This window comes from Microchirus variegatus, assembly GCF_963457635.1.
Source record: "Microchirus variegatus genome assembly, chromosome: 10".
NCBI lineage: Eukaryota > Metazoa > Chordata > Actinopteri > Pleuronectiformes > Soleidae > Microchirus > Microchirus variegatus.
In genome coordinates, this window is record NC_139811.1 from 14,049,969 (window position 1) to 14,064,649 (window position 14,681).

The 14,681-nt window shown below is 40.7% G+C and overlaps 4 protein-coding genes across 4 annotated transcripts; 3 read left to right on the plus strand and 1 right to left on the minus strand.

Annotated features, from left to right (window-relative positions):
- Positions 1 to 2,602: 2,602 nt before the first annotated feature.
- rnf151 (ring finger protein 151) lies at positions 2,603 to 4,074 on the plus strand (the record flags this gene model as incomplete). The annotated part of the gene is made up of 4 exons (XM_083895807.1): positions 2,603 to 2,644; positions 2,881 to 3,050; positions 3,156 to 3,252; positions 3,613 to 4,074. 4 exons carry the CDS (start codon positions 2,603 to 2,605, stop codon positions 4,072 to 4,074), a joined length of 771 nt encoding a protein of 256 aa, XP_083751933.1.
- A 736-nt stretch (positions 4,075 to 4,810) lies between these two features.
- rps2 (ribosomal protein S2) lies at positions 4,811 to 6,967 on the plus strand. Its single transcript, XM_083896726.1, has 7 exons — positions 4,811 to 4,857; positions 5,165 to 5,305; positions 5,435 to 5,524; positions 5,851 to 5,958; positions 6,047 to 6,380; positions 6,639 to 6,730; positions 6,843 to 6,967. The coding sequence occupies exons 2-7, from the start codon at positions 5,168 to 5,170 to the stop codon at positions 6,921 to 6,923; spliced, it is 843 nt and encodes a 280-aa protein (XP_083752852.1). The 5' UTR covers positions 4,811 to 4,857; positions 5,165 to 5,167; the 3' UTR covers positions 6,924 to 6,967.
- Positions 6,968 to 7,637: 670 nt separating this feature from the next.
- ndufb10 (NADH:ubiquinone oxidoreductase subunit B10) lies at positions 7,638 to 9,589 on the minus strand. The gene is made up of 4 exons (XM_083896609.1): positions 9,379 to 9,589; positions 8,933 to 9,071; positions 7,921 to 8,060; positions 7,638 to 7,784 (listed from the first exon to the last, which is right to left on the minus strand). The coding sequence occupies exons 1-4, from the start codon at positions 9,524 to 9,526 to the stop codon at positions 7,693 to 7,695; spliced, it is 519 nt and encodes a 172-aa protein (XP_083752735.1). The 5' UTR covers positions 9,527 to 9,589; the 3' UTR covers positions 7,638 to 7,692.
- Positions 9,590 to 10,299: 710 nt separating this feature from the next.
- Positions 10,300 to 14,190, plus strand: LOC310933308 (large ribosomal subunit protein uL3-like). The gene is made up of 10 exons (XM_083896762.1): positions 10,300 to 10,427; positions 10,717 to 10,909; positions 11,464 to 11,632; positions 11,889 to 12,024; positions 12,793 to 12,979; positions 13,056 to 13,216; positions 13,387 to 13,488; positions 13,593 to 13,688; positions 13,847 to 13,966; positions 14,061 to 14,190. The coding sequence occupies exons 1-10, from the start codon at positions 10,362 to 10,364 to the stop codon at positions 14,118 to 14,120; spliced, it is 1,290 nt and encodes a 429-aa protein (XP_083752888.1). The 5' UTR covers positions 10,300 to 10,361; the 3' UTR covers positions 14,121 to 14,190.
- Positions 14,191 to 14,681: the final 491 nt, after the last annotated feature.

The following is a 14,681-nucleotide window of genomic DNA, read 5'->3' on the forward strand; positions in this document are numbered from 1 at the left end:
CATCCACCCCGCATGTTGATATCCCGAGTCGCACTCATTGTACGTCATCAGAAAGCACGGCGCTGTGATTGGCCAGAGGCTTTCAGATACAATAAAATGTGTAAACTTGTGAGTAAGATGTATATTTTGTTTGTTTGATTATATAGTGAGTGAACGTCATTTATTCGTCTCGTGAGCAATTATAGTTATATATTATAACTATAACCTAATTAGAACTTTTAACTTTGTTCACAATAATAGAGTCATCTCAGGGGTCTCAAACTGGCGGCCCCCCAATCGATTACCAGAGGCAATTCTAAAGTCTGTAGGGGCCCTAAGCAAAAATTCCCAGGGGGCCCTTCCAACCAGTGTTCATCACCATGATGTTACAAATAATCTGACACCAACGAAAAATGTAAGTTCAAAATATTTTTTTTTTTTTCGAAATGAATGAAATAACATGGAAAAACCTTGTAATTAAAAAGTATGTGACATTTACACACTACCATATTGTTTTGTTTTTAATCTGTTTCATTTATCACTGCTTACTGCGTAGGGTACTGATTTGACTGTGACTACATTAATGGGTGAAATGTATGTATGTGGAGCAACATGGGGAGGGGCACCTATATGTGCTGTGAGGGTATATAGGGGGCGGCCGGCTGGAAGATTCGATGGATGGCAATACTGTATTTTATTTTATTTTAACTATCTCTGTAAGTGATATGATGGCAAACTGTATGTTCTGTGTCTATGTTATTTGTTTAAAAAAAAAAAAAAAAAAAAAAAAAAAAATCTTGTATATGAAAATATAAATGTAAAGAACAATAAAATACTGTAAATAGCTTTTAAAAAACTATATAAACTTAGTAAAAAAAACAAAAAACATTACACTGTAAAGTACGGAACCCACATTATAAAACAATATAAATATATAGAACAATATTACTGTAAATAACTGAAAAAAAACATATATAAACTGAGTAAAAAAGATATGCATTACACTGTAAATAATCCACTTCATTTTCCAACTTGCAGAACGTTAACTTCACACAGGTTAACATGAGGTGGAGTTAAGTTAAGTGAACCTTTAGGGAGGTTTCCTACTGAGATATCATTGCAAATCACCCATTGTTTTTAAGGGGGACGGGGATGCGGCTGGTTAGTGCACATTTCAGTAAAAACAGCCCTCAGGCTCCGAGTGTCGGGGGCCCCCTATCAGCTCGGGGCCCCAAGCAGTTGCCTGCCAATGCCTGTTCACAAGCTGCACCCCTGTCGATTACATGCGGCCCCTCACTCATTATCAAACACAGTGTGTAGCTGAGCCACAGCTGCCAGCGAGAAGATATAATATAATATAATATATGTTTGCTAGCAATGTTTTTTTTTATAACAGTAAAAAGACATTTGGTCATATCCCATTATTAAATGTATCATATACAACATTCAATTACATATAGAAATACGCGTGTTAGGGCCCGAGCCATGAACGGCAGTGGCTGAAACGACACATTTTAATTACAGTTGTCCACACTATTATTGATTTAATTGAAAATAAATGTCTGTTTTTGATATTAATACATTGATTTTGCATCATGAATGGTATTATAGTATCATGATGCAATATTGTGAACAGTTGGGTTTTTTTGTTTGTTTGTTTTCCCACTTTTTGTTCTCTTGACCATAATAGATGCGCATTGGCCCCCAGGTCATTTGAGTTTGAGACCCCTGATCTAGAGCCAGGTTCTCAAACTGTGGTGGTACACGAGCTTACTCTGGTGGTACATTGAGGAAAATCAGAAATACTTTTCTACTGTATATACCAGGTTATGTGATCAAAGTGTGTAGAAAATGAAACACATAATAATAATAATAATAATAATAATAATAATAATAATAATAATAATAATAATAATAATAATAATAATAATAATAATAATAATAATAAATTAAATAATAATAGTCACTCTCTCCCTCCATCTTAATGTAATTGGGCTATTCCAGTATCTGAAGTATATGTGAGAAAGAGGATGATGATGAGAGAGTATGTTATTATACACCACTGTATGTTGATGTTGGTGATAATGGTGTAAAAGTCCCTGTTTGACTTGTAGAGACAGAGCTGTGCTGATGGAACGGCAGGAAAACATCTGCCATCGTTTTCTATGGTTTATTCTATGGTTATGGAGAGAGACACAGACGGCCCGTCCTTCATGTTTGGTCAGGAATGTTCATGTGTGTGTTGCATTGATAACAAGGGTGTGAGTGTTTGTGTGTTCCCTGTGTGACATGTGAGAGAATAGATATGGAGTAAACCACTAATGGAAACACGGTGAGGAGGAGAGGAGATTATTATGGTGAGTGCTCTAATTTTCTTTAAATATGTATAATCTATGTTTTATTTCACACTTACTTACGGATTACCGCATTTTGAGTTTGTCTCAGGCACTAACAGCCATCTTTCTAATGTTTCTGTCAAACTCTAAAAATGTGCTGTAGGTTTTACTGTCTGATATGAGTACTGTGTGTTTTTTTTATTAAGTATATTGATTATTCTAAATGTAATGACGCACACAATAATGGAAAATAGTGTGTGTTTATGAGCATTTTTGTCTCTCTCCACATGTATAATCTAAAACAGAAAGAGGAAAGGCAGATTGAACCTGTTTGTTTTTTGAAATCATGTGATCAAGTCATATGACTCTCCAGAACAATCCTCTTTTGTTGCCTTTATGTTAAACGTGCAGTGGACAAACAAGATAAATACAGCTGTCAAGTCACGCTTTATATAGTTTTAAAGAAAAAAAAAAAGTTAAATAAGCAGTCACTGTATCCATCTCCTCCACTGAAAAACATAGGAATACACAATAATAACTGCATGTTTATGTTGACTTCATCCAGGCGGACCCAGAGCTTTCCACACAGAGTGGGGGCTATGATGTGGAGCTGTTTCTGGACACTCCAGACTACGATCTGATCTGCACTATATGTCAGGGGGTCCTCAGGTGTCCGGTCAGAGCGGCATGCCAACACATCTTCTGCAAGAAATGCATCTTACAGTGGCTCAAAAGGTACTGAATGTAACATGGATTACATTGCAGGATTGTGCTACATTTGATGTTTAGATCCACACAGAAGAATGTGACTAACGTTTGACTATTTTCACTGACGCATAGACAGGAGACATGTCCCTGCTGCAGAAAGCCCGTCAACCCGAGCTTGATCTTTGTCATGTTCAAGCTGAGCAAAGCTATTGGACGCATGAAAATTAAGGTGGGGGATTGTGAATACATTTGTGGAATCTATATCTGCATTATCAGCAGTGACTGGATGTTATCTACTGTTAATGTGACAACTCTCATTTTAGACAGTGGATACATTTAAGAGGAAAAATAATAAAGTAACCTAGAAGAGATGTATTTGGTTCTTTCATATGAGTTTTTCTGGCCCAGTGAATGTAACTAAATTGTTCCTCAATTAAAGAATGTTAGTTTCACACCAAAATATTTTCATACAAAACAGTTGATGCACTACACAGAATTAAGTCAACTGGTAGTTTTATTTGTAAATAACTTTTTGTTCCCCTGACACTTATTTGTCTGTTTACATGAAGTATATTTCATTTCTCTACAGTGTAAGAATGACATCCGTGGTTGTGCAGAGACCTTCCCCCTCTCAGAGCAGTACTGCCACAATATGAGCTGTCAGTACGAGCTCATCCCCTGTCCATACCAAGGATGCCGGGCGCAGCTCCTGCGCAGGGACCTGGACACCCATGCTCGTCACTGCGAGCACTGGCGCCAACCCTGCCACATGGGCTGCGGGACGATTCTCTCCCACCGCACACAGACTCAACACAACTGCTACAAGCAGCTGAAGCAGGAGTACCAAGCCAAACAGAGGAGCCACAGGGCCATCGCCACTGCCCTGCAGAAGAAGATGAGGAGGATGCAGAGCACCATGGCCCACATGAAGAGGCAGATAGGGCTGATCTGTGAGAGCCTGCAGGTGATGGATGATCTGCAAGAGGCAGAAGAAGAGGACCTTGGAGAGAGCAGTAGCAGCTCCAGTGGGACCTCAGGTAGCAACATATAGGCAGCTGCTGAAGGACGAGTCAAACTTACTGCTTCCACGTGTGTTTACCTATTTGAGGGTGTGTGCTTTTGAGTGGATTTGTTGCCATTTTGTGTTGTAGTTTTTAATATTTTGTAAATAAAATGTTCATTATTACACTACCATCTGCTGTTCCTCCGTGATTACATTATTAAACAATGAATAATGACAATTACAGTCAGAAGTAGATTAATTTGTTAAAGAAAAAAAAAATCTTGAGGTTAAACAAGGTTTAAGTTACTGGTTATTGGTCAACATGGTATGAAGTAAGGGAACATGCACAAGAAAAAACACAACATGATAAATTGTTTAAAATAAAGAAATTACATTCAAATAAAATAACTCTCAGTGGCTACAATATCCTTCAGTTCACCCTAAAAGTTTACCCAAAAATACTTTTTTATTATTATTATCACAGTGCTCACATTTTTGCTAACTTGCAATTTAGTTCCTTATACTTTAATTTAATCACATTACTTCTGTGTGGTTTATTCCATAATATAGGGAAATTGTAAGGTTGCAACCAATAGTCAATTTTCTTTAATCTAAAAAACTAACAAATATTCTCGTACAAGAGCTTAATTGAGATATATTGTATTTGGGTTAGTAAATCTTGTCAGCTTTTGGACTGGTTAGCTGATTACCAGAAGCCGCCACCAGAGGGCAGAAATGGGTAAGATTTTTTTCGAGGAAATATCGCGATATTACGTCTGAATAAAACCCAGCGAGACCTCTCACGGGTCTTCTTCCTGTTATAACGATCACGTAAGTACTATGTCGTCCCTCGCTGCTGCGTTTCAATCTGTCTTTATCTCACGCATCGTTCCGCTAGGCACAAGTAAAAACACACATACACGTTCAAAATAGCATATTTTGTCAAAGTCGTGGTACAGTTGTCTGGAGAATGATACGATATTCGAGATATTTGTACACAACATTGAAAGGATGTTCACAGCGTTCAACATGGCGGCGGTGCTCGTGCTGTTGGCGGCAGAAGCCGACATGATGTAAAGCTAGAAAGAAAAGAGCTGCTCGGAAATGAATTTTCATGAAAACATGTTTTGTCCTGTAGCAAATGGCGGACGACGCCGGTGGTAGAGGAGGTTTCCGTGGGGGTTTTGGCGCTGGTGGCCGCGGCGGCCGGGGCCGTGGACGCGGCAGAGGCCGTGGTAGGGGCCGCGGAGCCCGTGGAGGCAAATCCGAAGATAAGGAAGTAAGTTGAACACTTAAACTACAGTTTATTCTTTATGTGGTGATGTGAATGTGATGCCGGTGCGTGGCGTCTGTGTGCTTTGAAGGCTGGGGAATAACGTTGACCACAAACCATGCTTTTTCCTTTCAGTGGGTGCCCGTCACCAAGCTGGGCCGCCTGGTAAAGGACATGAAAATCAAGTCTCTGGAAGAGATTTACTTGTACTCTCTGCCCATTAAGGTAAGAAGCGTGTGTTTTTAGCGTTTAGTCTTGAAACTGTCATCTTACGACATTGACATGCACTCAAGGGAAGGAACGCTTCTCTCCATAAAAGTACACACTTGCCGGCGACCTTCAGTGTCTTGAAAGGCGAATATAATATTGAAATATAATGCATTATTATTATTATAATTATATAGTCTGTTAAGTATTTTGTACTAGGAGGATGGCAGTAAAGAGTTACTCTTTTTTTTGTTATTGTACTTCAGCTATAATACCACTGGGGATATTTCCTTCAAAAAGTGATATTGTACCTAAGATCAACATGCCCATTTCCCTGTTGATAGGAGTCTGAGATCATTGATTTCTTCCTGGGTTCTGGTCTGAAAGACGAGGTGCTGAAGATCATGCCTGTCCAGAAGCAGACCAGGGCTGGTCAGCGTACCAGATTCAAGGTTAATCTCAATTCTTTGTAACTCATTAGTATTTTAGAGTTCAAAACTCTAGTGTGTAAACTAACACTGGTTTACTGACTGTTTACAGGCCTTTGTTGCCATTGGAGACTACAATGGTCATGTGGGTCTGGGAGTGAAGTGCTCCAAAGAGGTGGCTACAGCCATCCGTGGAGCCATCATCCTGGCCAAGCTGTCCATTGTCCCAGTCAGGAGAGGTTATTGGGGTAATAAGATCGGTAAGCCCCATACCGTTCCCTGCAAGGTGACTGGTCGTTGTGGCTCTGTCTTGGTGCGTCTCATCCCTGCCCCCCGTGGTACTGGCATCGTGTCTGCCCCTGTACCCAAGAAGCTGCTCATGATGGCTGGTATTGATGATTGCTACACCTCTGCTAGAGGCTGCACAGCCACCCTTGGCAACTTTGGTAATATTCCTCACTTTATTTTTTCTGAAAGCGTTTTTCTAGTTTTCTCCTCGCTCTACCCAGCTTCACCTGCTGTGGTGTAGTTGACACTATCAGGAGATAAATAAAAAGAGTATTGTAATGCACGGCAGACAGATTTGTTTGGTGGTCTACTCTGTTCCCCCTTTGGTACTCAAACATTTTGTTTTCAGAAAAAAATACTACAGACAAATGCTGTACCCCCTTTAACATCCACTCATTGTTTAATTTTCCTTCCAGCCAAGGCCACCTTTGATGCCATCTCCAAGACTTACAGCTACTTGACCCCAGATCTGTGGAAGGAGACCGTCTTCACAAAGTCTCCCTACCAGGTACAAAATTATTAGTCTTAGTAGAAGGTCTTGCACTTGTCCCCCTCCTTTTTCTTCTTGTTTTTGGTCATGTAATGTTTATTAATGCCCCCTTTCCTTGTTCTTTCACCAGGAGTTCACTGACCATCTGGCCAAGACTCACACCAGGGTGTCAGTACAAAGGGGACAGCCTGCCCCACCAGCAACCTCCTAAATTTTGTATAAAGAATAGTTGAATAAACGTTCTGAAACAAACCAGTTATGTGTGTGCCTTCATCTTTACTTTTCTCTAAGAATGAATGTATTGGGAGTTTTAAAATCTTAAGTTATTCTATGATCCGAATTCTGGTGGGGTCTGATCAAACTTAATTTTTAAAGCACTTAAAAATCACTTCAGTGGACAAAAGTCTTCTACAGAATAGATACAATAAAAGGCATCGGGGTCTTGCGCTCAATGACCCGGGGACCACAGTGTGTAGATAGGACAGTAGGGGATCAGTCAACCGTTGTGTGGCCAAATTAGGGAGAACTTCTTAAATGTAAAGAATGTTTTTTCCTGATGCTCACTAGCACAATGTCTGGCCCAGCTAAATTGATTGGTTTAGGGGGAAAAGTTGGTAATTGAATAGCCTTGACCAGTGTTCCTGGTCCTGGAGAGCCACTGTCCTGCATGTTATAGGTGTGTTTCCCTGCTCCAGTACATCCGAATCAAATAAATGGGGTGTTGTCAGGCTTCAGCAGAGCATACTGACGAGCTGACTATTTGAATCAGATGTGTTTGAGTAGGGAAATATCTAAAACACGCAGGACGGTGGCTCTCCATGACCAGGAGTGAGAAACTCAAAATCAGGATTAAGAAGTGTACAATTGCCTTGCCATCTTCTGTAGTGGTCTCCAGCATAAATAAATGTTATTCCAAATATCAAGCTTGTTTATAATAGGTTTTATTTTACAATGTATTACACAGGACACAAGTAGAACTCTTAAGCACTCTGGGCCTGAGCTGCCGCAATCATTCGCTCCTTCTGCTTCATTAGACATTTCCTTGCACCAGCATATACTCCAAGGTCTTCATCTGAAAAGAAGCAAATCAAGTGTTAAGACCATCTTCATATTTATAATTAAAAAACCGACGTGTAATTCGAGAAATTGAAAGCTGCTAGGTCAATGGAACAATATTTTTTTGTCAACTTTAATAGCTCTATACTTACAGCGTGACTGGAAGCTCCTCGTCACCTCGTTGAACTGCGCTATTTCTTGAGCACAGTTCTGCTCATAGCTGGCTCCTTCTCTTTGATGGCAGGCCCTTGTACGCTCTTGGACCACTTTCACTATCTCCTGGTCTATTTTACTGAGGAGCAGGAATGACAATACTTTTTAAAAAAAAAAACAGGTCCAGTTTGTCCAGAATGGCTAAACAAAATGATTCCTGAAGCAGAAACTATTTCATTTCAATTTCAGATTCATGGATGCACTGATTGTCTGTGAACTGAGTGTCTTTTCCACAAGACAATTTTCCACCTTATTTGGGTACCAAAAATAAACAGCGTGCGACTACATACTGTAATTGTTACTTTTTTTTTTAAATTGAATAGCTTCCACTTTTCTAAACTATTTCCAACATGACTTGAACCTGACTGCAGTGAATTTCACCTCTCGGTAACATGTTGGACAGGAAGTTCTGACTTAAATGTGACAGGTCTGCGTGTGGCAGATGTTCTTCCTTTTCAAACAAAAAATACATTTTCTTAGCTTTGTTTACAGTGACAATCGCAGAAGCACACTACTGCACAAATGTATTCAAAAAGCAGTATATTTTTAGCAGTTACTGTACCGATGACAATTATGAAAACTCTTTTTGAGCATGGTTAACAATATATAGAATCCAGATCACTATCAGAATCTATTCATCCCTTTCTTGGACTAACCAATAATTGTCATTTCCAGATACTTGTCTTTTTTTTTTACAACTATGGTGTCACAGGTCAAAGAATAATGGACCGAGTGGTTTGGAATAATGCAGTAATTCAAATATCCACTTTTACAGTATGACCTATGTAGAAAGCCAACCAACTATGAATGCATGACATGTTAAATATCGAAGCAGAGTATGTATATGAATAATGCAATACATTTCATATTATTTGAATTCAATAATATCACAAAAACAGTTAATTTACTACTGAAAATGGGCGATATTTGTGTATATGACTCGCTACTTACTAGTCTCTCCTCCACTGCATCTCTGCCTCGTAATAGCAGACGAAATCTCTCTTATGGCACTCAGTCAGATATGGGACACGGCGGAACTGCTGGTGGTAGTACACGGCCCTGTTTTTACCACGAATGCTGTCTATAGCATCTATATGAGGGAGGAAACACACAGTTTTAACCCAGTTAATCCTGTGTGGCATAGCACAACACCACGTTACCAGAGTAAATGCGGCTATGCGTTACTTCCATTGTATTGTTATGGCAGACATGACAGTCTCACACTGAACGAAAGCACAGGTGTTAATAATCACATTCATTATGGTTGAGTTCCATGTATCTTGTTCACATTCAGGGTACATTCTGGCGCACTGTCACACAGTCCTGACCTGCACTGATCTGAGCAGTTCCTGTGTTGTTGTCCTGTTAGCATAGTTAGCTCTGTTAGCTTCAGTTACCTCTAAATGTGGTGACAGGCAGGTCCACGGAGTAGTAGAAGAGTTTGGACAGAATCACAGCCGGGTCCGGTAGCGCTGTCTGTTTATCCACAACCGGGGTTTGCCGAGGAGGCTCTGGGTAAGCGTCTTTATCATAGTCTGACGGCATTTTGCCCAACTTTAACCGAGGCTACAGAAATCCTGAATTCGACCTCGGTAGTTCTCTCGAGGTGACGCATGCGCAGAAAGACGAACATAAATGGCGGCCAGCAAACTTCTTCTTCTTCGAAGGGAATTAGCGGCAGGTCATCTCCTACACTGCTGCCACCCTTCAGGAGTGATGGATGACTGTTTAATCAGCCCTGATTGGTGATTCTCGGTATCAGTATCTGTCTCAAAGTAAATCAACATGTGTATTTTTATTTTGGGCAGCTGTGGCCTAGTGGTTAGGGCTTCGAGCCGGAAGGTAGCCGGTTCAGTCCGCAGCTGAAGTGCTGTTGAGCAAGGCACCTAACCCCCTCACTTTGCAGTAAAATCTTTACACAATAATTCGTTCCATACATGGGGAAGTGGGTATGAAAACATTGTTGTGCTTTGGCCTTAAAAAATACCTCATTAATGACAGTTTCTGGTGATTGATCCATTAGCCTACCAGGTTTATTAGGCATTCATATCAAACATGCAGTCACCTACAGCAGCGAGCAATGAGAATGGTAGTCCTGTACACCACAAGCAGGTTGAAAAAAAAAAGGCTGATTTAAATATTATAATATTTTTTTTGTTACAGGAAGATAGTGGTGAAAGACAGACATGGAAATGTTCCTCCTCCTTTTGCTCTCCTTTCTTGGTAATGTGGTTCCTGCCCATTGCCCCCTCCCTCCCTCCCTCCCTCCCTATCTTCTGCTGTGTGAACCTGGCAGAGATGAGCTTGTTTGAAAGCAAATACGACCCCTCAACTAGGCCAAATACCAAATTAGAGCTCTACACTTTGTATCATCTTGTGTATGACTCTTGCATCAGTACTGGCTCCTCTCTCTTTCTGTCATACGACTGGACAAAACACGGACATGGTTAGTATCCACTCTGTGTTTGGTTCCCTTCTGCTTTGAAGGACGCAACATAGTGCATTTCTATGTTTTTATCGTTCACATGTGGAAAACTTTGTGTGATTTATGATGCTTGTTTGGCAATATGGGCTGTCTTGAAATCGTACTTGTATCTGTAATGCAACATGCACTACTTGTGTGTGCTCACCTATGTCAGATGTAACAAAAGTAATATGAGAAAATCCTTGTGACATTATGGTGAAGACCTTCTGCGTCTGATAAGTTATGGCTCTGTGATCTACATCTTGTTTAGTCACATCGCAAATTCCATGCACCACGCCATGGGCACATGGGATTTCTGCCCCATAAGCGTAGCAAAAAGCACAGGGGGAGAGTGCGTACGTGGCCCAAAGATTGTCCCAGCCAACCTGTCCACCTCACTGCCTTCCTGGGATACAAGGCTGGTATGACCCACACCCTCAGAGAGGTGCACCGCACTGGCCTGAGTAAGTACAGATGCACTTGACGCATCTTGGATGAATGCAGGCTTTATGATAGAACTTTAATGATTCTCACTGCTTTAATGGATGCACTGGAATGAAACATTACAAGATTTTAGAAGATTTAAGAAGTGATTTAAAGGTCAGTGAATAACATTTGGGATGGTTTACTGTCAAACATGTAATATTCCACCTGTATGTGTGTATATTTGTCTTTTACACACTAGACTTTAAGCAAGGGCCTTCCTTTTTGGAGGCCACCATCCTGTGCCATCATGTTTCTACATCAGCCCAAACCGACACACCAGTTAATTTTCATTTTGAAGCATTTCTAACACAAACAGAGAAAAACAACATCCTTTCTAGTATTTCCACGTAGATCCCTGGTGTGGTTGAGAAAGGAGGGGTGGGCAGAGGAATTCACTGTATTAGATGTTACTAATTCTTTGTTGTCATGTATTTTGCATATTGCTGTCTTTCCTTGCTGCATATTGTATCGGTTTGCATACATTTGCTATTGAAATTCCATGTTTGATATACTGGCCATTTTCCTCCCACAGAGCAATCGAAACGAGAGGAGGTGGCGCCAGTCACCATCATTGACACTCCTCCTGTCGTGGTGGTGGGGGTGGTGGGATACATTCAGACCGTCCGTGGCTTACGTTCCTTCAAAACCATTTTTGCTGAGCACCTGAGCGATGAGTGCAAGCGCAGATTCTACAAAAACTGGTGTGACTAATTATGTATTGCTCCCCTACATAGTCACGGCCAATCTGTCATCCCTTAAATTCATGCACTGGACCTTTAGGTTGTCACAAGATCCACAGCTGTGATTTGTGTTGCTGTTGCTGCCGATCACGCTACTTTTAATTTCATGTCATATTGCCATTACTACTCATGCTTATGTATTCAGTTGATCTTTTTACTCCAGCACATGTTGTTCTACAGCTTACTGGTGTTTCCATGATTTTGTTTTGTATTTCAGGTACAAGAGCAAAAAGAAGGCCTTCACCAAACACAGTAAGAAGTGGCAGGATGATACTGGAAAGAAACAGCTGGATAAGGATTTTGCCACAATGAAGAAGTATTGTTCAGTCATCAGGGTTATTGTCCACTCCCAGGTGAGAGGACCACCAACCCCTCACAAACCGCACTGCAAATTAAACAACAGTTTGTACCTCTCTGTCTCCTGAAACACTCACTGCAAAAGGGCAAAGGTGTCAGACTCAAGCCACATGCAGAAGAAAGGAAAGCTGCCACAACTCAAACCCCTTGACTGCCAAGAACCAAATAACTCTGACTGCAACGCTGTGTTTGTGGGGAGTGCTAAAGGGTGCTGTTTCAACTGGCAGTTTAAAAATAAACCTCAGCGCAATCTAGCTGCTCCCTGCAGGCAGTGCCCAATGGAACAACATAAAATGAAAAACATATACTTATAAGGGTTTGTGAGAAAATATTGACAGACTGTATACTTCCATCATGATTTATAATTATGTGTAATTGCTTAAAAGTAAAAATAAATAAAATGTACAAATTTTGTTTTTGTAGATAGACAACAGAATGGACAGACTGGAAAAATGGCTTGTCATAAAGAGTGTAGGAAAGTGGCGTAAAGAGATGTGTGAAAGCTTTGTGGTATGAGAACACCACCATAGTACACCAATGTGTTTAGGAAAGGATTAGAGTCTCACCATTAGATGTCACTAACTCCCTAAAAGTACCTTTAAATATTGGAACTGTGGAAATGTGATGTTCAGGAAAATCCTAAGTGTGATATAATGCTGAATAATAATAATAAAAAGAACAGAGTTTGTAAAACATGATATTCTAAGATAAAGTTATAGCTTGTCATGCATCACATCATGAGACATTACTAATTTTTTTTCCAGATGCGACTGCTGCCCCTAAAGCAGAAAAAAGCCCACGTCATGGAGGTGCAGCTAAACGGGGGCAGCACGTCAGACAAGGTGGACTGGGCAAAGGAGCATCTGGAGCAGGCTGTGCCAGTAACTTCTGTCTTCGGCCAGGATGAGATGATCGATGTCATTGGTGTCACCAAGGGCCGTGGCTTCAAAGGTAGGAAACGTTAAAAAACACATGCGCAGGTCGAGCTGACTGGCTAAATCAGCCCTTTCCTTTGATTTGCTGATAGGTGTGACAAGTCGATGGCACACGAAGAAGCTCCCGAGGAAGACTCACAAGGGTCTGAGGAAAGTGGCCTGTATTGGAGCCTGGCATCCAGCCCGAGTGGCCTACACTATTGCTCGTGCTGGTCAGAAGGGATATCACCACCGTACTGAGATCAACAAAAAGGTTTGCTGATGTTTAAGAGTTCAGTATCAGTGGCAGCTTCAACCTAATTCAAATGAAATAAGCTTTTATGGATTGTTATTATTATTATTTTTATTAGTGGGTAGGATAGCTATAATTATATATACATTTTGTGTCCATGCTCAAAGCCCTGTCCTCACTTGTGCCCTCAGATCTATCGTATTGCCCAGGGTGTCCACATTCAAGATGGAAAAGTGATCCATAACAATGCCTCCACCAGCTATGACACCAGCCAGAAGTCAATTACCCCAATGGTACTGCCAATCATATATCAGAATATGTTGTCAGCTATCAGCTAATGTTAAATGGTTGCTTTTAAATAACATGATGTATAATTTGTTGGTTTGTGTCCCTGTAGGGAGGCTTCCCCCACTATGGTGAAGTCAACAATGACTTTGTCATGGTCAAAGGTTGCGTGGTCGGAGCTAAGAAACGTGTCCTCACCCTCAGAAAGGTACAGTCTGATTTAATGTGTCTGTTGCACATTTCTGACCTAGTATTCTGAATTACTCTCAAAGTAAAAAGTGAAGTATCATTGTGCATCACTGTAGGATATCATGGCTATGCATAATACGTGTACCTTTATGTTTTTTGTACGTTTCCTTCTCTAAGTCTTTGGTGGTGCATACATCTCGCAAGTCCAGGGAGACCATTGAACTGAAGTTTATTGACACAACTTCCAAATTCGGCCATGGTCGCTTCCAGACTGTCCAGGAGAAGAGGGCATTTATGGTGAGTTGTGAGAGTGGTTTAGTGCACACTAAAGAGTGTATACCAGGAGGTGTGAATCAGTCTGCACTATTTTATACATCTGTTTTACCTGCAGGGGCCACTGAAGAAAGATGCCCGAAAGATACTGCCAGAGACTTTGCCTGAAGAAGCCTGATGGGTCTTAGATTGGTTTTTGAGGGAAGTATTACATTAAAAACTATAATAAAACTGAGTTTTGAATACTACTTGGTTGTTCCATGTAAATCTGTTTAATGCAGCAGCTGCATATTTTTATGTGCATCATCATCACATCATTATCACATATTTAAAGTGCTGAACAGGTTTTCATTTTTTGCTGATAACTAGCGGATACGCTTATTTCAGTAAAACTGCTCAGAAATAGCATGCACCCTGTCAGCTTAGATTAATCAAACTCCTCAGGTCATTCCCTCCATGAATTGAAGATGAAGATCAGTGGATTAGAAAAGTGATGGATGCAACAGTAGCCTTACACAGCTCTTTGTATGGAAAATCCGATCAATTTCCTTTCTGTCTTTTATCTACTGCAACATCAACGTTTAACAAAGTTCCCTTTTAGAAATCCAGTGGAATCTGTGCTCTCAGTTCCATCTACTTCACATTAGAGGGCAGTGTAGCACCATTGTCGCAGTCCTGAGGTCAATATCACGTGGCCTCGTGAGGCATATTCACACTAGTGACAACAAACACTGGCTGC

Bases quoted from the DNA above. Each gene is read 5' to 3' on its own strand.
- rps2 (XM_083896726.1), top strand. From the start codon at position 5,168: ATGGCGGACGACGCCGGTGGTAGAGGAGGTTTCCGTGGGGGTTTTGGC. The intron at 5,306-5,434 runs GTAAGTTGAACA...TTTTCCTTTCAG, and splicing joins GCAAATCCGAAGATAAGGAA to TGGGTGCCCGTCACCAAGCT. The intron at 6,731-6,842 runs GTACAAAATTAT...TTCTTTCACCAG, and splicing joins TCACAAAGTCTCCCTACCAG to GAGTTCACTGACCATCTGGC.
- ndufb10 (XM_083896609.1), bottom strand. From the start codon at position 9,526: ATGCCGTCAGACTATGATAAAGACGCTTACCCAGAGCCTCCTCGGCAA. The intron at 9,072-9,378 runs GTAACTGAAGCT...TCCCTCATATAG, and splicing joins GCCTGTCACCACATTTAGAG to ATGCTATAGACAGCATTCGT. The intron at 8,061-8,932 runs GTAAGTAGCGAG...CCTGCTCCTCAG, and splicing joins ATGCAGTGGAGGAGAGACTA to TAAAATAGACCAGGAGATAG.
- LOC310933308 (XM_083896762.1), top strand. From the start codon at position 10,362: ATGACTCTTGCATCAGTACTGGCTCCTCTCTCTTTCTGTCATACGACT. The intron at 13,689-13,846 runs GTACAGTCTGAT...TCCTTCTCTAAG, and splicing joins GTGTCCTCACCCTCAGAAAG to TCTTTGGTGGTGCATACATC. The intron at 13,967-14,060 runs GTGAGTTGTGAG...TTTTACCTGCAG, and splicing joins AGGAGAAGAGGGCATTTATG to GGGCCACTGAAGAAAGATGC.